At 40.0% G+C, this 26,742-nt stretch overlaps 1 protein-coding gene across 1 annotated transcript in view; it reads right to left on the reverse strand.

Moving 5' to 3' along the window:
* Positions 1-3,971: 3,971 nt before the first annotated feature.
* Positions 3,972-26,742, reverse strand: part of ACTR2 (actin related protein 2) — a 34,660-nt gene continuing 11,889 nt past the window's right edge. Inside the window, exons 3-9 of the mRNA XM_029071801.1 lie at positions 22,549-22,764; positions 19,550-19,622; positions 16,653-16,789; positions 12,225-12,374; positions 9,178-9,323; positions 8,152-8,284; positions 3,972-6,758 (exon numbers count right to left, since the gene is read on the reverse strand). Coding sequence (XP_028927634.1) covers positions 6,588-6,758; positions 8,152-8,284; positions 9,178-9,323; positions 12,225-12,374; positions 16,653-16,789; positions 19,550-19,622; positions 22,549-22,764 — 1,026 coding nt within the window. The 3' untranslated portion in view covers positions 3,972-6,587. The remainder of the gene's footprint in view (positions 6,759-8,151; positions 8,285-9,177; positions 9,324-12,224; positions 12,375-16,652; positions 16,790-19,549; positions 19,623-22,548; positions 22,765-26,742) is intronic.

Raw genomic sequence — 26,742 nt, forward strand, 5'->3', positions numbered from 1 at the left:
CGACTGCTCCTCCTAAGGTTTGGATGACAAGGGCTCTCCTAAACCTAATCACTTGGGATGCTATTTCGTGCCTTACTGCTGTGATGGAAGACTTGGGAACTCCATTCATTTACTCCCTTGTCAAGCCCTTCCCCATGTCAAAATGAACACCTGCTCCTTTAAGTTAGTTCCTGCTTTTAAAAAACCCCAACACTGATCCTAAAAGTGCGACAAGTGTCCATTTGATCCAACATGCCATTTATTAGTTAATGGCTAGGGCGGCCACTTAATTTTCTTCAGGGGCACAGCTCACCCGCTCTGAGCAGAATAGCCTGCTCTTATGAATCACTTCAATATCAAAGCCCATTTCCCACAATAATTGGGCCTCAACCACTCCTGTAAAGCCTGTGGCATTAGACCCACTTTTTTAGTAAGTTAAATTAAGGCATAAAGAGGATAAGTGATTTTTTTTTCAAGGCACTTAGCCGGCTGAGGTCGGGGAAATACTTGGGCCAACTGAGTTAGGCGCACATTTCTTCAACCCCTCAAGCGCCATAGAAATGTCATGTCAAGTGGAGATGACCATCTAAATCCACATTTCGCATAGCAAGACGTCAGTGTTCCCCCAGAACCAGGCGCTCTAAGACAGACCATCCATCACCTTTCTCCTCCGGCCCCAAAGCTGAGCTGGAGCAGCCGAAAAGTGCAGCTGGGAGGACAAGCACAGGGCTTCTCTCTCACAAACCCGCTGCTCACGAAAGCCCCTTTAGACTAGATTTTTCTAAGTCCAAAATGGTGAAGTACCCGATTACACACGAAGAAAACTTGCCCCTTGGCTCACTTCTGAAAGTTGTGCTTTAAAGATGCCACACGAGCCTGGTGGCCAGCTCGTGGACCATAGAAGGTCAAGGCACAACGGCTGAAATGACCCATCTGTCGTTTCTAACTGGAAATGGCTTTCCCAGGGATTGTCACACATCCAAGATATCTGGGGTTAAATGGTTTCCTCAGCTTTTCCCCTTAAATCAATCTACATTTTCTTGGCAAGCCCTGGAACTGCATGGTAGGCAGCTGTGATTCAAGCATTTTTTCCTTTTCTACTGTCCTAGTCTTCCTGTCCTGTGCAGATGTGATTCTTTCCCCTCTGTCTGCTGAACAGCTAATTATTTTAGCAGCAGGCCAACAGCCTAGAGAAAACAGACCACGCATATTCTCTAGTGTAATAACTCTACTAAAAGCTAAGGCCCCTCTATCTGCCTCTTCCTGGACAAAACCTACTTGAGCAGCCACCATTTGAGGTATTTGGGGACATTACTTTATACTTATTCTACTATGCATCCTTCTTCCAAACCTCACAGTTCTTTAACATTTGATTTCCCCTGAGCCTTCCTCATCAGTGTCATACTTTGGAAGAGGGCCACCGCTACATGATCCACCTAGATTTCATCTAGTTGCCAGAAAGATCCCTCAACGTCGATGGCTCAGCAGTTGTGGCAGCCACAGTGCCCAAATCTTTTCCACTATAACAACAAAATAAGCAAGAAGAGGGAATTACTCTCTCACCCCATTATAATGAAATCAAAATTACTAAGAAAAGGGCTAATCTTACATCCGGTAGTTAAAATGCTGCCAGCACCACTTTCCTTCTTTCTTCCAATGCATGAAAGGTAACTAAAGACATACGCTGCAGACAGCATTCCACCTCAGAGAAAACATTTCCAGATTTGATGTCACACAACATAAAGTAGGATCACAAAACGTAATCTGCTGATTATTAGTCAGTAGAACGATGAAACACTATCAAGTGCTGCAACAAGACTTTCGGAAGTTCAGTGTGCAGAACTGAAAGCTTATCAATATTTGGCATATATTTTTATAGCAATCCAAGGTAACAATCAGCTGTATTTACTGAGTGCTTACTGTGAACAGGGATCACTGTACTAAGCGCTTGGCAAACTACACTATAAAAGAATTGCAGCTTATAGTCTACAAGGGGCAACAGACATGAAAATCAGTTACATATAGGGGAAATAGTAGAGTATTTAAGGGTATTTACATAAGTGCTGTGGGGCTGGGGTGAGTATAAAAATGAAAATGCTGGTTCCCAAATCCTCTGAGGACTTATTGTCCTCTTTCATTTGCCATTTTCTGGATCTGAAAGCAAAAGAGCAACTTAAAATACAGGGAACCTGAGCAATGAAAAACAGAAACTATAACATGGTGGCAGACATGAAAGGGGAAAATAAATTAAGGGGGGTGAGGGTGTATGTAGGTAGATAAGACAAATTCTAATACCCAGGAAGTTGGGAATCCCATATACTCTGAATTATGGTAGCAATTTTATGAAGCCTCCTTTTATCCTTTGGGTGAGGGAAGAAAACATTATGATATTTAAATATTTGCTTGCATTTGCCGTAAAAGGTATATGAAAATATTTCTGGGCAGGGATGGTGTCTACCAACTATTGTATTGTAGTCTCCCAAGCACTCAGTAAAAACCACTGATGATTTAAAGGTCTCAATCACCTCCTCCCATCTTAAATTACAGCTCTCATCTCCCACTATTCCCCAACTTTCATTCTTGGTGCCCTTTAAGCTCATGCCTCTTCCCATACCATGCTCTTGATTCTTCCTCCTCCTCTTGCTCACACTGTCCCTGAACTCCCTCCCGAACTCAAATCAGACCACAGCCTGCCATTTTAGAAGCTCTCCTATCCTATTTCTTCTAAGAAGCTTTCTTCAAATAATTCCCAGTACAGTCATAATAACCCAACAGCCATGCTGAGAACCCACTCTTAGCTGGCCTTAGGAAAGTTAAGCAATTTGCTCAAGATGTTACACAAATTAAGAGCTGAGGAGGGGACAATCCTTCTATGGCTCACCTAACTGTATAAATTGGATTGTTCATGCTACGGGATAGTAGTGAAATGAAGAAATATCCAGCAGACAGCTCTTTGTCCAGCTTGCATCTGGTCTTTCCCCCATCCAGTTCCAATATGGCATCACAGTGCCCTGCACACAGTACGGTCACACCAAACATTATTATTTTTATTTTAGACATGCAGCCTCCCTCTACTACAGCTTTTGACACTACGGCACGTAAGTAGAGCTTGTGTTTTAAGGGACCTAGATGGTAAGCTCTTTGAAAGCAGGGATCATGTCTACCTACTGAATTGTACTCTCTTAGTACAGTGTTCTTCACCCAGTAAGTGATCATATACCACTGATTGATCACTGGAGTCATGGAGGGGGTAACAGGTCCACTCAGTCATTCGTATTTACTGAGTGCTTACTGGGTGCAAGAATACTGTACTGAGCATTTGGGAGAGTATATGACGATAAACAGACATTCCCTGCCCATGAGCCCAGAGATAAGCTCAAGAAGCTTAAGCGAGTTCCGTGAACTTTTGTAAAAAAAAAAAAAAAACAAACAAAAAAACTTTTTTCCAATTGTCCCTTTGATTCTCCTATGCTGGTTATGTCACAAGGTCAGCAAAAGGGGAGGTGGAGATGGGAGGACAGGAACTAGAATTCTTTAATGCGGTTGGGGTATCTAGCCACCCCACTGACAGCTGGGAACCCTTAATCCTTGAAATAGGATGGTTAACAATTATTTACTGTCAACTCTACAGATAGCATGACTGCTTTCCCCCCGCACCCCTTCAAGAAACAATACTTACCCTTTGAGGAAAGCTTAACTTCGGTTAAAACTGTCACTTCTTCATACTGTCTTATAAAACATTATTGAAATAACATCAAAATAACTTAATATACGACCATGAAATCTGACATATTGATCTTTAAGTGTCTCAGCCAAGGATTCTGGACCCACTTACACAGCATTAACCAGTGAAAAGAGTTTGGGTGTTGGCTAGCCTGGCTTTCCTCCCAGCAGACTACCCAGAGTCATATGTCCGTCAGAGTTCTAGGTCAGGAGAAAAGAAAGCATGAATGAAATGAAACAGCAAAAGAAAGAAAAACAAAATGTAAAACTACTTTGAAAAATCTGGTTTTATTTTTTTAATCAAAGAGGTGTTTTCAAATTATATTTAAACTGCTATTTAGATTTCCACTGATGGTTTTAAACTGCTTTCCAGGTGTTGTATCATTGAAGCCTTTGTAATAAGCTACCTTAGTTAACAGCCTAAATATCATTGTTTGGGGTGATTTTAGAGACAAGTTTAAAAGTAGGACGTAACATGAAGAACACGTTCAAATGTCAAGGCATCTCAATTTCTAATTTCTGAAAAATGAAAGGATTTCAAACTAATTGCAAGCTTTAATTTAAGTGATTATGGACTTCCAAAGCTAAACAAACCCTGGCCTGTTTCACAGCAAAGTACTAAGCTGTGAGGGCAGGAAGAAAATACACTGAAGGAACTTTTTCCTACCCACTGAGAACTCAAAATAAAACATCTATATCCAAAGGGATACATTTTTTTCTAAAGTCAATTTCAACCTGGAATACAGAACATGGTGTTAAACTCAATTTGTGTGGATAGGGATGCACAATGAAGAGCCTTAGTTGCTCAAAGCACCATGAGGTTTAGTTAAAAAAAAAATCCTGCCTTTATGAAATCTGAGCATTTTTGTGTTTTTCTTTTTTCAAAAAGGTCCCATTTCTTTCTTTGGTTTAGTCCATGGTTTCAATGGTGTGTCCAAAGGTAAATCATTCTATTTATGAGGAAAAAAACACCTAGTACTTGTCTAAATGCAGGTTCTCTCAAAGTTGACTGCATCTATGATACTTGTAAGAACATCTCACCTACAGAGTTCACTCAGAAAACTTGAGGAATTCAAGATATCCATAGCCCTAAAACCTAGTAACCGTTATAAGTGCATGTACTGAAGCATGTCCAGCATGCCAGTAAGTTCTATTTGTTCAAGTTAAGGGCAAAAAGACTTCAAATGCCCTCATGAAAACATCATTGCATAATTACAACGAATTTTTTTTGTGCTTGTTTCATTCAAATAGACTACTTTTGACTTAATTCCCTTCTCTAGCAACTCACAGCAATTCTTCTTTAGGTTTTAGTCAGCCAAAAGAAAGAGTTTTCCTAAATAGATAATTATTTGCAAATACACATTTCTGGAATGAAAGGAAGCTTTGTGTCTTCTTTTGCAGTTGGAAGTTTAAAAACTGATACCACCTTTTATTTTATTCTCCAGCAAATCTGGAAATAATTCACGTATGAATGATACTATCAGTTTTCTTCATAAATACCGTACAAGAAGTAGTTTATGGATTTGGTTTCCTGACATTGACAGAGTTTGCTATGCATTTTCTTATACATTTGACTTACACAACTCATATTGTAAGCGTAAAGGATGCTGGATAGATAATTAGCAGTTCTTTTTCCATACAATTAAGAATTTTAATCTTGGTTTGTTTTTGTGGGTTTTTTGTAAACAACATTTCCAACAGATTTCACCACTTTCCCTTCTAGGTATTAAATCAAGGCAAGCAAAAATGACTTGTGGATATTTACCAACTGGCAACAAGTCCCATAACTCAGTTGTTTTTAACCGAAGCAAGTAAAGGCAACGCTTTATAATTTTCTGCCAGTGACTATAAATTTCTACTCATTTTATTTAAATATGCACTGGTCAGTCTTCTGGATGATCTATTTGCAAGAACTGTACTTGGCACTGGGTTATTGTAATTGTGAATTTTAATAGAAGTGCTTCGGAAATAAACAAAAGCACTTACAAAAATACCAACTTTTACAAGGTAATGCTTTTATCTGTTAAGTAGAGTGATCACAAGCATTTGTGAAAATGTTACTTTTCAATTGATGGACTGCAGGGAACCCAGTCCCGGATTTTTATTTATTTATTTATTTTTTAAACCATAGCTCTTAGCCACATGGCAAGGGAACAAATAACATAATACTACTCTTACTCTCTATCATATGGAAACGTATCATGGCATACCAAAATTAATGGAAAACCTACAAAATAAAGTACTGTAAATAAAGTTCACCCTACATATCCCATAGCAGAAAAGATATACAGCTCAAAAACCACCCTCCCCGCAAAAAAATCCAACAAAAACCGATTTAGTTCATAGTCTGACGTTTCCCAAATAAGATGATAATACTGGAGGCTTTATGGAATTTTTTGTAGAGTTGTAGTAATAATTACTTAAAGCTCCACACTACAGGGAAACGCAGTTTAGGGTGCAAAGGCACCCCTCCCACACTAATGTGATGTCAAAGCTGCAGTTAAAAGTTTTTCTTATGCTAAGAAAGGCAAACCACCTGGTGTGCTAAAGACAAAAGCTAGCAGCATTATAGCAGTAACCTGGAAATAAAAAGCCTACCGGAATTATCCAAATGCCTACTGAGAAGGAACAATGCAGCAGACAGGCCCTTTGGCTCTCACGGTTTGTTTGCGGGGGAAGTGGTCGAATTAAATAGTCAAATTTAGCCACATTAACAAATATTTAACAAAAGCTTCCCCAAGGAACCAGAACAAAACCTGACCTTTCCAGTCAAAGGGCACAGACAGGCCTTTCCATGTCATGTAGCTGAATGAGTTCAAAGATTGGCAATAAAGGAAAAAAAAAAAAGAAAGCTTTAGGGACGTGATGGGAACAAGCTTTTGAGTTTATCGAACAGTCACACCAAGTTTCTCCAGCACACGCACACCCTTTTCTTGGTATTCTTGTCGGGTCATCCAGAAGTTGTCTTTGTCTTTCATGATGTCTGCTAGAACGGCCCCGCCCAGGAATACCATGTGCTTTCGGCGTGGAGGGTCCTCAATGCGGATCTTAAATTTCTATAGAGGGAGGAGGAGGGAGTTAAAAGACTGAAAAGGTAGACTGGTACACTAATTGGATATTCTCTTCCCCTTAATTCAGTTTTCTATTGAATTAAAATGCAATGCTATAGAAAACAAAATGTAATGGGATCTTTAAAAAAAATCATAGTATGGGGTTTTGAAGTCATTTATCAGGAAGTGCAACTGATAAGGTTTAAAAAGCCTAGGGAATGGCATAAAGAAAGCAGGCCCAAATTGAGTGCTGTGTTACATACAGGACCAGCCCATTTCTTCCGTGATCACTTCTTGAGGCAGGTGATGCCCTCAAAAACTACCCAAAATATGTGGTGAAAATACCCACTGTGGGACAACTAGCTATGCAGTATGACAGATACTGAAAAAGTCTACAAACAAGTACATCCATCAGCATTAAAAAAAAAAAAAAGCACCATCAAGAGGAAACTGGCAAATCATGTGCATAGTACAGGGAACTCCAAAGCAATGGATTAAAAAGACATAAATCTCAGAGGGAACTAGACAATGGAATAGAAGAAAAGAGGTCTGGACATTCATTTGCCTGCTGCAGTATTTGCCTGTTTTTCACTTCTTTAACAGATTAACCGTTGAGATATCGGGCTCAAACAGGAAACAAACGTAAAATTCCAAGTTTACAGCCATTCTTTCCATCTGCTTTATACTCTAAAAATATTTCAAATTAATCTAAAAAATTTAGCTATAGTTCAAATACATTCAGTAGTCTGTGAAGACTTGCACGCCAAACTGATCACCAAATTTACAAAGACGGAGTCCTTGGAGTTTTACTTAAAAAGGCCACATTGCCTCTTCGTGGATTCAACTTCAATCCAAGACATCCACTCCACTGTTATATTTGGATTACACTGATCTCTAGTTCATGATTTAAGAGTAGATTTCCTTGCTAAAAATTAAATAACTAGTTATAACAAACTGGATAAACATGTAAACAGTACTTCCTCCAAGAGTGGAAAAGGTCCTCCAAAAAAAATCTTGTGAGCCATGAGAAAAGACAGAATAGAGTGTTAATGTAGTAGGCCAGCTAGGTCTGTAGAGATGGATCCCAGTCCAAAGGACCCCACCCCATTCACTCACTTTAAAACAAGCTGAACCCCAGAGGATGGGCCATATCTGAACTGGGCTCTGGACTGGGGACAGGGAGTAAGATCGAGAGTAAGATCTGACTGATTTAGAGTGAAGAGGCTGGCTAGCAAGAAGAAAGAGGAAACAGACCAACCAACAGCTACTCTTCACCTCACTGCACCATTTTCTTCAGTCTGGAACTGGATTCCTGAAGGCTATAAATTCGACCTGGCTCCCTCTGCTGGTTTTCAGGACTCCTACTCTTTCAAAATCGACCACCACGCTCAAGACTTACCGAGAGTTTTTCCACATCTCCCTTTAAAACTCGTTCCAGATAAAGCTGTTTAAGTTCACGTTCCAAACGCGAAGGCAGCCCAGGATACATAGTCGAACCCCCAGAAAGCACAATGTGCTTATAGAATTCAGACCTGGAGAAGAAGCCAGATTTTATTGCCTAGCAAAATCCACAAGCGCTCAGAATCAATAATAATCAGGTCAACAACATTTATGGTATTTACATCCTTACAATGTGCCAAGCACTGTATTAAGCTCTAGGTAGATACAATGCAATCAGACTTTTCACAGCCCCGGACCCACATGGGGCTTATAGTCTAAGCACTTACAAGTTATTTACAATTAAACTAGTGTACCTCCTATACAAATACACTGATATGATACACACTGTCTCAGTTTAGTTTAGAATAATGCCTTGCACAGTATTTGTGCTGGAGCTATTACACAGCACTGAATGAGGAAACCCCACAAAATCCATTTATGCTAACTACCGTTTATATTGTTCCTTAAACAAGACTATCTGCACAATCCTCCATATTAAGAGTTTATCATGATTAGAACCAATCTAGACAAAAAAATCTGACAGTCTTCTGTTAACACTGCATTTTGATTTATCACTCCAGCAAATATTTTTCCCTACTCATTAAGCTACCAACTCCTCTGTACAAAAATATTGTACTCAGCCCTGAAGGGTATTATAAAAATAAGCAGGTCTCTATTTGAGGAGTTTACCACCTGTATGACAATCTAATTTCTTGTTCATTTTCTGCCCCAGATATCTGCTTAAAATCGGAACCCCTAAAAATCCCCCAAAGTAATGGCATATTAGACAATAAGTGCTTAAAAGTGAATCTCAGAATTAAGGCATTATTACATAATTTATGTGATGGTCGCCAGCACTCCATCAAAAAAATAATGGTATACTAACTCTCACAAAACCAATAAATAACCTGCTCAGTCACTACCACCCAACTTCTCCTTTAAGCAGTTCTGAAAGACTAAAACAGCCTAAATTTTCTGCTCTTACCTAGTGTCAATGTCGGCAGCCTGAATTGTGTTAAACAGTAATTCAGCAACACCAACTCCCTCTACATTGATCAAATGAGGCTGGAATAAAGCTTCAGGTGCTTCAAACCTCTCACCACCAACTTTGATAATTCTGCCATCTGGAAGCTGGAAAAGGGAAATCCTAAATTAAAACCTATATTTTAAATATTTTCACAAGCCAAATGAACATGGCAGATGAGAAAATGGAGAAGTGGACTACATTTATATTTAAGGATAAATGTTGTTGGGAACTCCCTCTAAAACAGTTTAGACCACTAGACTGAGCTACATACCAACTAAGTGTAGTAGTGTATTGGCATTTACTACATTTCAGCATGTGATGCTAAAATTAGATGCAGCATTCAAATGTAGCTGTATTGAAAAGTTGTATCTTACTTGATAATCAATCATTTTTTGGAGTTTAATAAAATTAGTCACAAATACATGTAATCTGCTCATGAGAAAAACAGCTCAAAGCAACTCCCAATTAACTACCCTATCCGGATTAATCACTCACACAGAGTGTGTGGTCATAGAGTAAAGAGAACCGTGCAGGAGCCCAAATTTACTATCATAAACTGAAATACCTGAAATTTCATAGAGAAATTACTTAATATATCTCCTCCTCAAAATCTTGTGTGATTTTGCAAACCACAGTGCAGCTTGCTTAAAATAAACTCCAGGGGATTGCGGGTGGAGGGAAGAGTAAATGTAAACATGGTTTTGCTTGAGGCAAGTTCCTCCCGCCCTTCAGCTTCCCAAGCAATTCATCCTACCCTCCCACACCTTTCCCTTCCCTCCTCCACTTCCTTGGTCCCGCAAAGTCTTTCAGAGTCCATCACCTCTCTGTACCGTAAGCCAAGGAGGTAAGTGGGAGTTTAATATAAGAAATAGAAAATACTTCACTGCATTCAGTTCCAGAGCGAAAAAGACCTCGCTGTACACTTCGACATGGAGGGGCATTTTACCCAGCTAGGGAAAACTGAATTAAGATGGGATGTAGAAGGTCTGCTGCCTGGACAGAATGCAATTATTACTGGAAAAACTTCAGCCACAGCAACTCTGATAACCAGCTGAAATGTGACATGGAAGTGAGGCTTAATTTTTGTCCTTCAGAAGAAATCTGAAGTCAAACAGTTCCTCTAAAGGGCTTGGAACACTGACTCAAAGAAAACAGCGCCACCTTCTGAACTTAACCGAGCCACCAGCTGCAATATAGTTTTCTTATTAAATCGTGGTTCAATACTGGCCCCTTCTGTCAAAAGTAGATAAAGATTCTAGCTACAGTGGGAGATTTTCACCTCGCATCTTCTATTTAAAAAAAAAATCTGAAAATAATGTGGGTAAAATGCAGATCCATTCAATCGTATTCGAGCGCTTACTGTGTGCTTACTGTATACTAAGCGCTTGGAAAGTGCAATTCGGCAACAAAGACACGATCCCTGCCCACACCGGGCTTACAGTCTAGAAGCAGGGAGAGAGGCATCAAAACAAGTAAACAGCCATCACTATAAGTAGAATTACAGATAGATACACATCAAAACAAGTAAACAGACATTAATATAAAGAAATAGAATTATATGTATATTCACAAGTGCTGTTGGGGAAGGAGCGATAGAGCAAAGGGAGAGAGTTGGGGTGACGCGGAGGGGAGGGGGAGCTGAGGAAAAGGGGGCTTAGTCTTGGAAGGCCTCTCGGTGGAGGTGAGCTTTCAACAGGGCTTTGAAGCGGGGGCAATGTGATTAGCGGATTTGAGGAGGGAGGGCGTTCCTGGCCAGAGGTAGACGTTGGCCAGGGGCTGACGGCAGGACAGGCAAGAACGAGGCACGGTGAGGTTAGCATCAGAGGAGGGGAGTGTGCAGGCTACGATGTAGGAGAGGAGGGAAGTGAGGTAAGAGGAGGCAAGGTGATGGAGAGTTTTGAAGCCAGTAGTGAGGAGTTTTTGCTTGATATGAAGGTTGACAGGCAACCACTGGAGATTTTTGAGGAGGGGGGTGACAAGCCCAGAATGATTCTGTAGAAGGATAATCCAGGCAGCGGAGTGATGTATAAACTGAAGTGGGGAGAGATAGGAGGTTGGGGGGTCAGAAAGGCGGCTGATGCAGTCATCCAGTCGGGATAGGATGAATGTACTAACGTGGTAGCGGATTTGATGAAGAGGAAAGGGTGAATCTTGGCGATGTTGTGAAGATGAGACTGGCAGGCTTTGGTGACAGACTGGATATGTGGGGTGAATGAGAGAGTGGAGTCAAGGATGACACCAAGGTTGCGGGCTTGTGAAGCAGGAAGGATGGTTGTGCTGTCCAGTTACGGGAAAGTCAGGGAGAGGGCAGGTTTTGAGAGGGAAGATATGGAACTCAGTCTTGGACATGTTGAGTTTTAGATGGCGGGAGGACATCCAGGTGGAGATGTCCTGAAGGCAGGAGGAGTTGTGAGCCTGGAAGGAGGAAGAGAGAACAGGGGAGGAAATATAGATTTAGATGTCATCCGCATAGAGATGATAGTTGAAGCCGTGGGATCAAATGAGTTCACCAAGGGAGTGAGTGTAGATGGAGACTAGAAGGTGACCAAGAACTGACCCTTGAGGAACACCTACAGTTATGGGATGGGAGGCAGAGCAAGATCCCGTGAAGGATACTGAGAATGAACGGCTAGAGAGGATAAGAGGAAAACCAGGAGAGGACGGAGTCAGTGAAGCCACGGCTGGATAACGTGTTGAGGAAAAGGAGATGATCCACAGTGTCAAAGGCAGCTGAGAGGTCGAAGAGGATTAGGATGGAGTAGGAGCCGTTGGATTTGGCAAGGAGAAGGTCATTGGTGACCTTTGAGAGGGTGGTTTCAGTGGAGTGGAGGGGGCGGAAGCCAGACTGGAGGGGGTCCAGGAGAGAGTTGGAGGAGAGGAATTCAAGGAAGCGAGTGATTTCTTACAGATGATTTCTTACAAAAAACAAAAACTATTTGGTTTAAAGTAAAAAAAGAATCTGCTTAGGGTAATTTTTAAAGTCATTACACATCTCAAATACTCACTGTGTACGATTCAACTAATACTGTGGTTTCTAAGGCCAGTTTCTGCTCCTGCTCAATATTATATCCGACATAACACAGTTTTTCCTTAATCATGCGGACGGTTTCAAAATCAGCAGAATGGTTGAAGGCGTATCCTCGGAGCAGAAGCAGCTGATGTGAAAACAAATGGGTTAGCAAGAGATTAAAAGATGCACTAAATCGTATCTCCCGGCTAACAGTCCTTGCCAACTACATACCAAATAAAAACAAAATGCAGTGAAAAAGAAATTCCTCATCTTCATTCCCTGCTCTTCCAAAAACAATGAAGACTCTACTTGTGTGAACAAAAGAATTAAATAATGGCTCAAAAAGGGACCAAACGAATTAGAGAAGCAGCAAGGCCTAGTGGACAATAATAATAATAATAATGATGACAGCATTTGTTAAGCGCTTACTATGTGCAAATCACTGTTCTAAGCGCTGGGGGGATACAAGGTGATCAGGTTGTCCCACGTGGGACTCACAGTCTTAATCCTCACTTTACAGATGAGGGAACTGAGGCACCGAGAAGTGAAGTGATTTGCCCCAAGTCACAATGCTGACAAGCGGCGGAGCCGGGATTAGAACACACGATCTCTGACTCCCAAGCCTGGGCCTTTCCACTGAGCCACACTGCTGCATAGGCCTGTAAATCAGGAGGACCTAGGTTCTAATCCCAGCTCTGCCACTTATCTGCTGGTTGACATGGGGAACTCAGTGCCTATAAGCCTCAGTTATCTGGTCTGTAAAAGAGGAATTAAGACAGTGAGCTCCACATGAGACACGGACAGTGTCGAACCTTGATTGACTGTATCTACCCCAATGCTTAATATAGTGCCTGGCACACGGTAAGCGCTTAACAAATACCATAAAAATAATGATTAAATAGAAAGTTGAAGAGATTTGTTCATCTTACAAGGTAGATACTTTTTCCATAGTGATTTTAACAATGAAAACTGCTTTAACTTCACTCTCATTATGACCTCATACTCAAAGATAAAGTCATTGGTGCTATATTTTTATGATACTTGGTTTTTCGGTGTTCAGTGTCTCTTCAAGACTAGACACAGTAAATGACACCCAGAATACCGTAACTAGCACCTTTTTAATGGTGGCCCATCTATGTCCACCTCAAATAGAAACACCTAATCATCAGCTCTAAAGGAACAATCAGTTCTCCTGGTCCTACCTACCCTCACTCTTCTCCCAGTACAACCCAGCCCCCATGCCTGACTCCCATAACACCAACCTACTCACTATACCGCTAACTCATCTTTCTCACCATTGACTCCATGCTCATGTGTCTTTCTTCAGCCTGGAACTCCCTCCCTCTTCATATCCGGCAAATCATCACTTTCTTCATATTCAAAGCCTTAGTGAAATCATATTTCTCCAAGAAGCCTTTCCTAACTAACTTTTCACCTCCCCATCGTACTTTCCCTCCTCTTCTATGTTGCCTATTAACTTGGGCCTGTATCCTTTAAATACTTGGCTATTGTCAGTCAATTGTATTTATTGAGCACTTAAGGAGTGCAGAGCACTGTACTAAACACTTGGGAGAGTACAATATAACAGACACATTCCCTGCACACAAGGAGTTTACAGTCTAGAAAGGGAGGCAGACATTAATACAACTAAATAAAATTACTAATATGTACATAAATGCTGTGGGGCTGAGTGGGGGTGGGGGGGTGAATAAGGGGGGGGGGGGGTCAGGAAAAGAGGATTTAGGCAGGGAAGGCCTCTTGGAGGACATGTGCTTCAGTAAGGTTTTGAAGTGAGGGAGAGTAATTGTCTGTCAGATATGAAGAAGGAAGGCATTCCAGGCCAGAAAGAGGATGCGGATGAGGGGCCGGAGGTGAGACAGATGAGACTGAGGTACAGTGAGAAGACTAGTGTTAGAGGAGTGAAATGTGTGGGCTAGGTTGTAGTAGGAGAGTAACAAGGTGAGTTAGGAGGAGGCAAGGTGAGTGAATGCTTTAAAGCCAATGGTAAGACATTTCTGCTTGATGCGGAAGTGGATGGGCAACCACTGGAGGTTCCTGAGGAGTGGGGAAACATGGACTGAACTTTTTGTAGAAAAATAATCTGGCAACAAAGTGAAGTATGTCCTGGAGTGGGGAGAGACAGGAGGGAGGGAGATCGGCACAGAGGCAGACACAGTAATAAAGGTGGGATAGTGGTAGTTTGGATGGAGAGGAAAGGATGGATTTTATTCATTCATTCATTCAATAGTATTTATTGAGAGCACTGTACTAAGCGCTTGGGATGAACAAGTCGGCAACAGATAGAGACAGTCCCTGCCGTTTGACGGGCTAATCGGGGGAGACGGACAGACAAGAACAATGGCACTAAACAGCATCAAGGGGAAGAACATCTCGTAAAAACAATGGCAACTAAATAGAATCAAGGCGATGTACAATTCATTAACAAAATAAATAGGGTAACGAAAATATATACAGTTGAGCGGACGAGTACAGTGCTGTGGGGATGGGAAGGGAGAGGTGGAGGAGCAGAGGGAAAAGGGGAAAATGAGGCTATAGCTGCGGAGAGGTAAAGGGGGGATGGCAGAGGGAGTAGAGGGGGAAGAGGAGCTCAGTCTGGGAACGCCTCTTGGAGGAGGTGATTTTTAAGTAAGGTTTTGAAGAGGGAAAGAGAATCAGTTTGGTGGAGGTGAGGAGGGAGGGCGTTCCAGGACCGTGGGAGGACGTGACCCAGGGGTCAACGGCGGGATAGGCGAGACCGAGGGACGGCGAGGAGGTGGGCGGCAGAGGAGCGGAGCGTGCGGGGTGGGCGGTAGAAAGAGAGAAGGGAGGAGAGGTAGGAAGGGGCAAGGTGATGGAGAGCCTTGAAGCCTAGAGTGAGGAGTTTCTGTTTGGAGCGGAGGTCGATAGGCAACCACTGGAGTTGTTTAAGAAGGGGAGTGACATGCCCAGATCGTTTCTGCAGGAAGATGAGCCGGGCAGCGGAGTGAAGAATAGACCGGAGCGGGGCGAGAGAGGAGGAAGGGAGGTCAGAGAGAAGGCTGACACAGTAGTCTAGCCGGGATATAACGAGAGCCCGTAATAGTAAGGTAGCCGTTTGGGTGGAGAGGAAAGGGCGGATCTTGGCGATATTGTAGAGGTGAAACCGGCAGGTCTTGGTAACGGATAGGATGTGTGGGGTGAACGAGAGGGACGAGTCAAGGATGACACCGAGATTGCGGGCCTGCGGGACGGGAAGGATGGTCGTGCCATCCACGGTGACGGAGAAGTCTGGGAGCGGACCGGGCTTGGGAGGGAAGATGAGGAGCTCAGTCTTGCTCATGTTGAGTTTTAGGTGGCGGGCCGACATCCAGGTGGAGACGTCCCGGAGGCAGGAGGAGATGCGAGCCTGAAGGGAGGGGGAGAGGACAGGGGCGGAGATGTAGATCTGCGTGTCATCTGCGTAGAGATGGTAGTCAAAGCCGTGAGAGCGGATGAGTTCACCGAGGGAGTGAGTGTAAATGGAGAACAGAAAAGGGCCAAAGAGAGATTTTAGCGATGTGAAGGTTGAACTGACAGGATTTAGCGATGGATTTAATATATGGTTGAATAAGAGAGGAGTCAAGGATAAGTCCAAGATTATGAACTTGTGAGACAGGAAGGATGGTGGTGATGTCTACAGAAAAATGAGGGGAAGGACAGGGTTTAGGTGGGAAGATAAGGAATTCTGGAGGATAAGTAGCTCTACCCCCACAACACACATGTACATACCCTAATGCTTTGCACCTGTGACTTATTTTAAAGCCTGTCTCCCCAACTAGACTGTAAGCTACTTGAGGGCAGGGACTCTATTGAAGTCTCTCAAGAGTTTAGTACACTGTTCTGCAAATAGTAAGCACTCAGTAAACACTACTGATTGGTAGATGGCTTGGAAGTCTCGTGAGGTGGGAAGCTCAAGGCGAGTGTTCAAGGCAAGTGCAGTCACTGTCCTTCCTGTTGTGCTGGTGCCAAACAACTCTCTGCTCTTATGACTGAAAAGAACTCCAGACCAACCAGGAAACCATTTCCCATTTGAAAAGTGTCTTGGAAATTAACAGTTCTTTGTAACATTCAATGGTGAGACTAGCCCAATATTAGAATCTCCGAAGCTCCAAGTATATGCTGAATCGAAATAAAAGCAGACTAAAGGGTCTCCAAAAATATGAAAATCTCAACTAAAATTATTGATAAACTCAAGATAGGAGTGTGTGAGCCTTTTAAGTTTTCCTTGACTCAGGAAGTAGATGAGGAAACAAATATCACGGGGCAATACACAAGAAATAACGATTTCTGGTGAATGGTGTGTCTAGTAGTAGTAGAGTGGTCTTTTGTAAGCCCCCCAGTATACTGGACTGTTAAGTGATCTTTGATCTTCAAATGACAAAGTAAACTTCCTCTTCTAGCTTACCTTGATAAGGTATCTGGTAATATCCCTCCCAGCTATGTCCAATCTTCTGGTAAGATGAGGAAGGGAGAAGCCTTCATAGACTGGGCAAATATGAGTTACACCATCTCCGGAATCTACAACCACACCAGTCAGGAGACCTAGGTAAAAACAGTAACATTTGAAATAAAAACAATCTGACAGTGAGTCAATCAATCAACTGGTATTTATTGAACACTTACTGTGTGTTGAGCATTGTACTAAGCGCTTGGAAGAGTACAACAGAGTTAACATCCAGAATTGATATAAGATTTACTGATGACAAATTCTTGGGTTCTCTAAAATTTGCTCCAAAATTATATTCTTTTCAGTATAATTAGGCAACTTCCCTACTTTTGTACCTAAGACTCTGAGACATAAGTGTTTTCACAGTGTTTGCTCTAATACACTAAACAACTTAAGGAATTACTGCTTCACCCAAAAAGCTTAACTTACTACCAGGGAGAAACAACAGGCACTGGGATGATCCTGAAACACAAAAATAATTAACTACAGAAAAATGAAAAAGCATTTCACTGTTTTTAGTTTGCTTAATTTTACCTTGTTTTTAAAAATGATATAGGGTATCATCTGAAAATTTTGGAAACTTCACTGGATGCTTTCTTTCCTATATCATTTTAAAATATTAAATACAACTTAATAAGGTGCAGGGCCTAAGGGGACAGAGGACTGGGAGTCAGGAGACCTGGTTTTGATCCCAGGTTGCCTGCTCTGTGACCTTGAGCCAGTCACTTAACTTACCTGTGCCTCAGTTTCCTCACCTGTAAATTGGAGATCAGATACTTATTTTCTCCTTTCCCAACCTCTTTGTGAATTCCTTGAGGGACAGGGACTGTGTCAGATACAATTATCCTACATCTACCCCAGTGTTTAAAACAGTGCTTGGCACATAGTAAGCCCTTAATGAATCACACAATTATTATTACTGGTGCTGGCACTGCTCCTTGGGGGAATTGCCCTGTATAGGAAATTCTTGATTTACAACATTTTGAGTTATAATGAGAGGCATTTTCAACATTCTAAATTCACACGTGGTTTCAGCTGTACCACGGTTCTGACTTTACAACACTAGTCTCCCTTAAGGCCCTACCTCTATTTACTGCTGATGGTTACTTAATTGGAAGGGGGTTGGAGAGCATGCAAGGAAGTGCCATTTGTAACACTGTTACATAAGAATATTTGTTTCCACTTAAAAACATTTTGACTTTAGATGTAGTTTCAGGAACCAAGTATGTCAGTCACCAGACTTTCAGGTCTTTTTCATTATATATAACTAAACCCAGTAGTGCTGCTATACACTCTTTAACATTCTTAACTGGCTCACTGGAAATAAAGACTTTAGCCAAAGAGCGCTAAAGAATAGCTTTCCACAGGAGATAAAGCACAGTAATGTATTCCCAAGAACCAAAAAAATTGTCTAATATGGTTATATTCAGTCAAGAATTATAATTATGTGATCAAGTAACAATGAAAATACCTGGTTCTATAATGAGAGAAATATTCTTGCAAAACCATGCATTAAGGAAAACTCACACTCTAAGTACTGACATCTCACACGAACCTAAAAATGGTTTCTTTGGACACAGCGATGTACCACATCCCAATACGTTCTTGCTGTTGGATGAATATTCTAATTCCCTAGTCAACACGCTAAGTGAAAATATGAACTATTTCTGACTTTGAATTATTTTTTGTGTGAGGGGAGAGGGGGAGAGAAAGAGAGCGCAAGCATTAATTGAGTGCTTTAAACCAAGGTTTAGGAGTTTCTCTTTGATGCAGAGAGAATAGACAACCATGAAATATTTTAGAGGAGTGGGGAGACGTGCAAAAAGACGTTTTAGAAAACAATTCAGGCAGCAGAGCGACATATGGACTGAAGAGGGGAGACAGACCAGAGGCCGAAAGATCGGTAAGAAGACTGACTGATGGGGTATTACAAGGGCTTGCAAATGTGGCTACTAAGAGTTACCAAACTTAATGTTTTCTCAGTCCCTTTCTTCCCACAAAGGCAGGAGGGAGGGAGAGTTTTTTTGCTATTTCCTGTTTGCATTTAAATCCTCCAGATGAGACAATGTCACATCCAGTTCTCCTCTACTGCAGGGGGCGCACTCTTACAGAACTTCATGTTAAAACTGATTGTAATAATAATAATATGTTGGTATTTGTTAAGCACTTACTATGTGCAGAGCACTGTTCTAAGCGCAGGGGTAGATACAGGGTAATCAGGTTGTCCCACATGAGGCTCACAGTCTTAATCCCCATTTTACAGATGAGGTAACAGAGGCACAGAGAAGTTTAGTGACCTGCCCATGGTCACACAGCTGCCAAGTGGCAGATCCAGCATTCGAACCCATGACCTCTGACTCCCAAGCCCGTGCTCTTTCCCCTGAGCCACGCTGCTTCTTGTACTACGCCTCCCAGACAAGTCCTATGCTAAGTGCATGCACCAGCCATCTCTTCCACACTGCATCATTCCATATCCAGAGGAGTCATGTTGTTGGAAGGACATTCCATTACTGTCTTCTTTTTAGGGTATTTGTTAGGCGCTTATTATGTCCCAGGCACTGTATTAATTATTTTGCCATTTTGGACAGAATGTCAATACCCATTCTAGCCAAACTGAGTGTATTACAAAAGTAAAAATTAGCTATGGTTTAAAGGTGCAGATAAAAATGAACATTTTTATAGGAAATATTTTATTTCTTTAGCTCTAAAAATGTATAGGGTGTGTAAAAATTATGGTTTGGAAAAGCTTTGCAATGTTGAAATGGATGATTTATATTCAAATACAGTGTCCTGGAATTATCTGAACAACAACTGAAAAATGAACTGAAAAATATTGGTGGTCAAATTTAACTTACCTTGTGCATACAAAGTAAGAACAGCCTGGATAGCTACATATACTCCAGAAAATTGGTAAGTCTCAAACATTACCTGAAAAACATTTTTAAATATAAATATAAATACCTTGATGAAAGTGAGGGAAGTCATTTAAGTATTACAGAAATTATGATATTGGACTTGTCCAACATCAGAGTGAAGCAGTGGCTGAGAACAGAAGTCTGGGGACATGAATGAGTCTAAAAATCTTCATCCTACCTCTAAGTGTTAGCGTCAAGATAAACCCCAACTACTTCGATAAAAGTAGATTTCTAGAATCTATTAAAATGATAGGCTTTTTAAAATTCAACTTTGGTTTAGTTTTTTTTAAATATCAGAGAAATGAAAACCTCCTTTATTACAGCAAGAGTTACACAATAGTGGCCTTTTAAAATTTTCCCAGAAATTTAAAATGTGGTTCAAGTTGACCACCTTAGATAGATGGTAATATCATCTTAGAAAAGGAAAAGAAACATACTGTGAAAACTTAGGAGAGTTAAAAAACAGGTACCGAAGTTTTATCCTAAGTATTTAGGCTGCCAACAATATGAATAATGTAACTATTTTTCCCAGGTGTTTTCACATTCATTATCTAGTTTTATCTTCAAACCATCCCTGTGAGCTACAGAGAGGTATGTATTATATAAGTAGATAATCAAAATGAAGAAAAATTAATGAATTGCCCAAGATTGGTCGAGGCTGAGCAGGACAAGAATTCAGGTCTCCTGACTCCTACCACTCAATTATAGAAACCTACTAGAATATAGCACTTGTGTTTATTTACACCCAACCTCTGCTCTTTTGTGGGTGTGCGCACACAAACACACACATATACACACAAAAAGAGCACACACCAGGTGAATATATGTATATATATATGTACATACACACACACACACATATCCAGTTTATTCTGATATCACTGTTTTAATCATTTCATGTCCATCTCCCCCGATAGAGTGGAAGGAGAACATATCTTGTGCTCTGGGTGTAATTTCCCCAACTACTTGGTCCAGTGCCTTATACTCAGTAGGTGCTCAATAAATATGATTACTTTCACAATTACCTCCTCGAACCACAGACTTTTCCCTATACCTTCCTGGCTTACCATGTTGTTGAAGTACGTAAAATCGGAAGCTGCCAATTTTCAACTTTTCTGTATTTATGTGAAGCACTTAACCACACTAAGTATTCTGTCAAACATGTCTTCCAAACATCCTCTTTACAAAGGCAGAAACGATGGAAGACAAGTTTCTTTCTCTTGTATCATTTGATGAATCAGATGGCAAATAAACATTTACTTAAAGCATTAAAACAATAAGACTTCCCAGATGAGAGTATTAAAATAGGACATTATGAACTACAGTACAGATAAAGGCTCATAATCTAAATATTACCAAAGTATTAAGCAAACTACACGATGGTAAGGTTCCTAAAGGCTTTAAACTTAGGATAAAATGAAAATTATTAATTTGTGAGTAAATTTCCTTCAAAACCTCAGAACACAATGTGGTCATATGGACTGCATGGACTTTCTGCCATAACAACAAGAAAAAAAAACTCTTGAGAAAGTAAACTAGGAAAATTCCAATGTAATGATTTGTTGATATAGCCATGAGATGGCGTAGAAGATTTTTATGTTCTATATATCTATAGATTTAATTTTAAAGAAAAATAAACAGCTTTTCTTATGCTTCATGAAGAAATGCTTAAAGCATGTATATTATACTATAGCTTCATGAAATCATTAAAAGTATAGGCATTCCTTAACTCGACATTTCAAGTTATGACAAATGGCACTTACAACATTTCTAATTTTACACTGTTTCAGCTTCTACACCCTATGAATTTTAACTTCAGAATTTTAACTTTAGTTCCTCCTTTATGGGACTAGCTCTGGTGGGGGCACTTGAGAGATGTATGGAAGTGGGGAAAGAATTTTAAAGTTTCACTGGGGGAGAAAATGCAGAAGTTTAAAGATATCACGGGGAAGGGGGAGAGGAGAAGAAGCGGCCATTAGGAGTCAACAAAGCAAAAAGAGTAAAATTCAGCTACCCTACTGTGGAACCTAAGCTCTTAACAAATACCATAATATTATTATATAGATATATTAATGTAGATATATTATTCACCTATAATTAACTAAATACATAATTATGGCTCACTGAGTATCCAACCTCCAATTTATAACATTGTTTCCAAGAAAAAATTACTTCTAACTTCTGTGGTTTCAGGAACTATGTCATAAGTTGGAGGACTGCATGTGTCTTTATGCCAGTGTTCCAATCAACACCACTAAGGGCTTGGGAAACATTCAAAAGAAGAAATATGATACCTTTCCTCAAGGAGATGATAATCTAATGGGAGTTAGCTGATTAATATACATACTTAAGAAAGATTATAAATAATAGACACAAGAGAATGCAGCTTTATCTGAGGAGCATAAGGGAACCACTGAAGGTTTCTTTTGAAGGAGCAATGGGCAGAGATCTACACTTTATAAATATCGTAAATGTAGGGTTATGACCTACTTAAAATATTTCATGAGTTAATCATCCAAACCGTGGATTACCCAAGTCTCCCGGTTTTTTTTCCTGTTACCCAACTTTTGATTGTTTTCTACTGATCATCTGCCTCTCCATTAGGAGACAGGGGTGAAGACAAAGGGGAATACAGTGCTCTGCACACAGTAAGTGCTCAATAAATACGATTAAATGAATGAAAGCCCAGACTTCCAAAAATTACCTGAGTGCAGTCTCTGGCAATTCCAATCAAGGAGGCAATTGGTGGTCCCAATCTCCCCGCTACCTGCCTAGTGGCTCTCAATCAGTATGGTTTAAGCTTATCACATAAAAAGTTGAGGGAGCAGGTGGAAGTTATTACAAAATAAGGCTGATGGATTATCTATGGATTCTGTTAATCTATGCTAACACTATAGGCATTTTAAAAAAATGAAAGCATCACACCACCTAAAACTTACCTCTACAATCTTCTCTCTGTTTTTTGTTGGATTCATAGGAGGTTCTGTGAGCAAGATTTTACAATTTCTGGTATCAATGTTAAGTTTTTCTGGTCCAAACGTGTAATCCCACAGATGTTTCATATCATCCCAGTTTCGGACTATGCCATTTTCCATTGGATAATTGACCTCTAACATTGAACGCAATTCACTTGCTTCATCACCAACCATAAGATCCTGCAGAGTCACAAAATGGGAACTTTAAATTACCCACACTACAAAGAAAACATGACTTCACTAAACTCTCACATTACTGAAAACAGGGTCAGGGTGTACTTGAACTGTTTTTCAGATTAGCAAGTTTTTCTTGTAAAGCATGTTTATAAATACTGAAATTGATCTTACCTTTAATAATTATGTTTCCAAATGAATAACGGGCTCTATACAAACCCATTCTTGTCCCCCCACTGTAGAACTCCGTATTCAAGTAGTAAGGTTCACAATAAAATATAACAGCATATAGAAGACAAAGAGGTTGGTAGAAAATGTTCCACGCATGCAGCAATTTACCAAAAAATGAGTGCTGCAAAGCATATGGAACAAGTAGCAAAAGCAAAAAGGACCAAAAATTTTACAGCAGGTATTAGAGTAATTTAGGCATACTGGTCTATTAGGCAATTCAACTTATTCATGCCATGCCAGTATTTGCTACTCAATGTGTATGTTTTATGAACTATAAATTATAAGGTCTGGGCCTAGGTAGAACACAACTGATGATAATAGTCAGCACATATGAACCTGATCATTTTGACTTCATACAAAAAATTAAATGATGGACACAGGGATAATCTTGTCTGAAGAAAACAGCCCTTCCTCTTTTATTCACCTCACGAGTGCTAATTTTATCAGTGAAAAATGGCTCTGAAAAGTACATTATCACTCACATAAAAATTCACAACCCACACGCTTTGCCTCCAATAATAACTTTTTAAGATAGACCTTCAGTGAAAAATTTCCTGAAGCTATTTCAGGGAGAGAGGTAGGAGGGAAATGAAGTCCTAACTATTTGGAAATGTATGAAAGAACATTTTTAAATTATTTTAAAACTACTGATCCAAACAATTTCCACACGCACGTCTTGAAAACATTTTTAGACAGCCATCACTAACCCTATTAACTTGAATACAACAATTCTTTATTAAAGATAACAACTGTGGAATTTGTTTTCCTACTCCAGTCCATACTTCACTACACCGGATCATTTCTGTATAAAACTGTTCAGTCTTTGTTTCCCCATTCCTCCGGTGGTTGCTGATCCCCCTCTGCATCAAAGAGAAGCTTCTTTCCGTCGGCTTTAAAGCACTCAATCACCTTGCCCTTTCCTACCTCATTTTGCTACTCTCCTACTACAACCCAGCCCTCACACTTCGCTCCTCTAATGGCAAGCTACTCACCTGCACCTTGATCTCATTTATCTCACCTCTGGCCTGGAATGCTCTCCCTGTTCATATCCAACAGTCTCTCTCCCAACCTTCAAAGCCTTACTAAACAAGCACCTCCTTCCCAGGGCTTCCCTGACCAAGCCCTCATTAATACCGAGGCCCTTACTGCCAGGCCCATGCTCTTTCCACCAAGACAATCAATTATTGAGTGCTTAGTATGTGCAGACCACTGTACTAAATACTTGAGAGTACAGTACAAGAGAAGGCAGGTATGTTCTCTGTCCACCAGGAGCCAACCTCATTTGATCAAGTTTTACTGGTATTTATCTATAAAACCTTATTTTTAAAGGAGTTTAATGGTCTGCACAAGTCTGATATTTAAAAGAGAAAAACTGCTGTATCTGCCTAAAGGTCACAGAGAAAGGTTGGAGGGGAGAAACGGAAGTAAGACTAGCAAGCCCTGAAAACACGATAAAAGTTGCCTATTTTAAAAAATCACACATAAGAAATTGGCTGCAAAACAGTAAATCATTTAAATAGGAAACTGCAGTTGAGGGAAAATACACTGAAAAATATTCAAAAGAAAAAGGATTTAATCACTAAGTTGTGAGTTTGACATTTAAAATAAAACAATGTGTCATGGACATCTGTACCACAAAATAATTTTGATATGATTTTATATTTGAACAATTCATATTTTATATTCTAAATTACCCAAAGTTTTCAATATTTTCTACATAATGATTAAATAACTACCCTCCAAAAAGGAAGTTTGCTTTTAACTAAGAGTGCTCCAAGATCTGTATTTCTCCTTTTTAAAGACAGTTGGTTTCAATTCAATAGAGACATTAGCTTTATTTGGCATAAAAGGGACCTCAGAAACCCAGGCCACTCAGTGACTTTGGGAAGTCAGGGTTCTGAATATCTATTCCTACTTCTCTACAAAATAAACTACTTTTGTTTTGTTTATTTAAAGAGAGAAATTTCTGGCAGAGGACAAAAAAGAAATTATGCTTATCCTCTTCACTATTCAGTACAGTGCTATAGTTTTGTGGAAGCTCAATAAATTCATTTTGAATCACTACACCAAAACAGATGGAGATCTGATTTTTAAAAAAATTCTGAACAATTAAGGTAAATCTTATAATCACTTCAGTTTTATCATTTAGTTGTGATTCTGAAACAAACAAAATATATGGGGAAGGGAGAAACAGCACTCAAACATACGGATAAAATTGAGCCACTTGACCCTAGACCTCATTCATTCAACAGAATTTGAAGAGAGAGCTGTAACTGGTGCTTAAAAAGAAGGTGTGGCATAAGGTCTAACGTCAGGTTTCACTAGCAAGCAACCAGCCTTCAATGATAACCAAACCTGAACATTACCTTTAATCTGAAAAAACTTCATTACAAAAGCCATTATGAAGATGCTAGTACAATGCACAGCATGATTTAATACAAAACCTGGGCACTGTAGATTATAATCTCACTTCAAATTTAGGCTTCATTTTGAGCTGAAAGTTAACCATCACCTACAAGAACTTCATTCCACTTTCTAATCCTACTAATTAATATGCATATCTACATAGACTTTGTTTTAAAAACCATAATGACCTTCATAACTCTCTCTAAGGTAAATGATGCATTCTATTATAAATTACATCACTACTTTCTCTTCTAAATTGAACCCTTGTTTTGGTCTTCAAAACTGAGTACCCCATTTTCAACTATGAAGAATTTTTCCACCCTCTCCAACTTCTGTTCTCTTGTAAGAAACAAATTTCAAAAAGTTCTGGCACTAGCTTGGTTAAAATAACATTCATTACAATCATTTGACATTTATCTCTAAACCTGAACTTGATTCTGTTGTGTTACTGGCTAAACAATTTCAAAATCAGATAAAAAGAAATAAAGTATTAAGGCCATTTTCATCTTTTTTCCTTTGAAATATACTTTTAAAAAATCACTGAAATAAGGAGTGTAAGAAATAAAAGGGTAAGAGACATTTTTCCTGGTGATAAGGCTACCATCATCTAAACAAAATGATAGGCCTCACTGCTTTGTGATGCTTATTTAATACGATTACAGAACATGTATCAGCTGATGGAATTTTGACATGTCTCTTATTTAAGGATGGGATTGTTCTATTTACAATGACACCACTTCCTCCCCCAAATACCTTACAGTCATATTAAAAATGATAATTATGATATTTGTTAAGCACTTACTATGTGCTGAGCACTGTTCTAAGCACTGGGGTAGATACAATGTAATCAGGTTGTCCCACATGGGGCTCACAGTCTTAATCCCCATTTTCCAGATGACGTAACTGAGGCACAGAGAAGTTAAGTGGCTTGCCCAAGGTCACACAGCAGACAAGTGGCAGAGTGGGGATTAGAACCCATGTCCTCTAACTCCCAAGCCCGTGCTCTTTCCACTGAGCCACGCTGTTTCTCTATTTCAATTTGTACTGAAATTTTATTAAGGAACTGAGCCCATAAGATATTATATTTGATGCAAATTTATATTCACACTATAAGGCTAAGCAAAATATCAGACCTGCCTAATTCTCAAACTCTTATTTTTTTTCCAGCACTTTACACGCAATAGGAGCTTAAAAATACTACTAACTGCTACAACAACTAGACGGAAAAGGTTGAGGATGGGAGGGCTCTCATACTGAAGGAAATTTTTTCATAGACAATCCTATTAAAAAACTACTTGTTCACAACAAACACCACAGTCCATTTAAACTAACAAAGATATATAAAGA

Source organism: Ornithorhynchus anatinus, chromosome 9, assembly GCF_004115215.2.
Source record: "Ornithorhynchus anatinus isolate Pmale09 chromosome 9, mOrnAna1.pri.v4, whole genome shotgun sequence".
NCBI classification, from domain to species: domain Eukaryota; kingdom Metazoa; phylum Chordata; class Mammalia; order Monotremata; family Ornithorhynchidae; genus Ornithorhynchus; species Ornithorhynchus anatinus.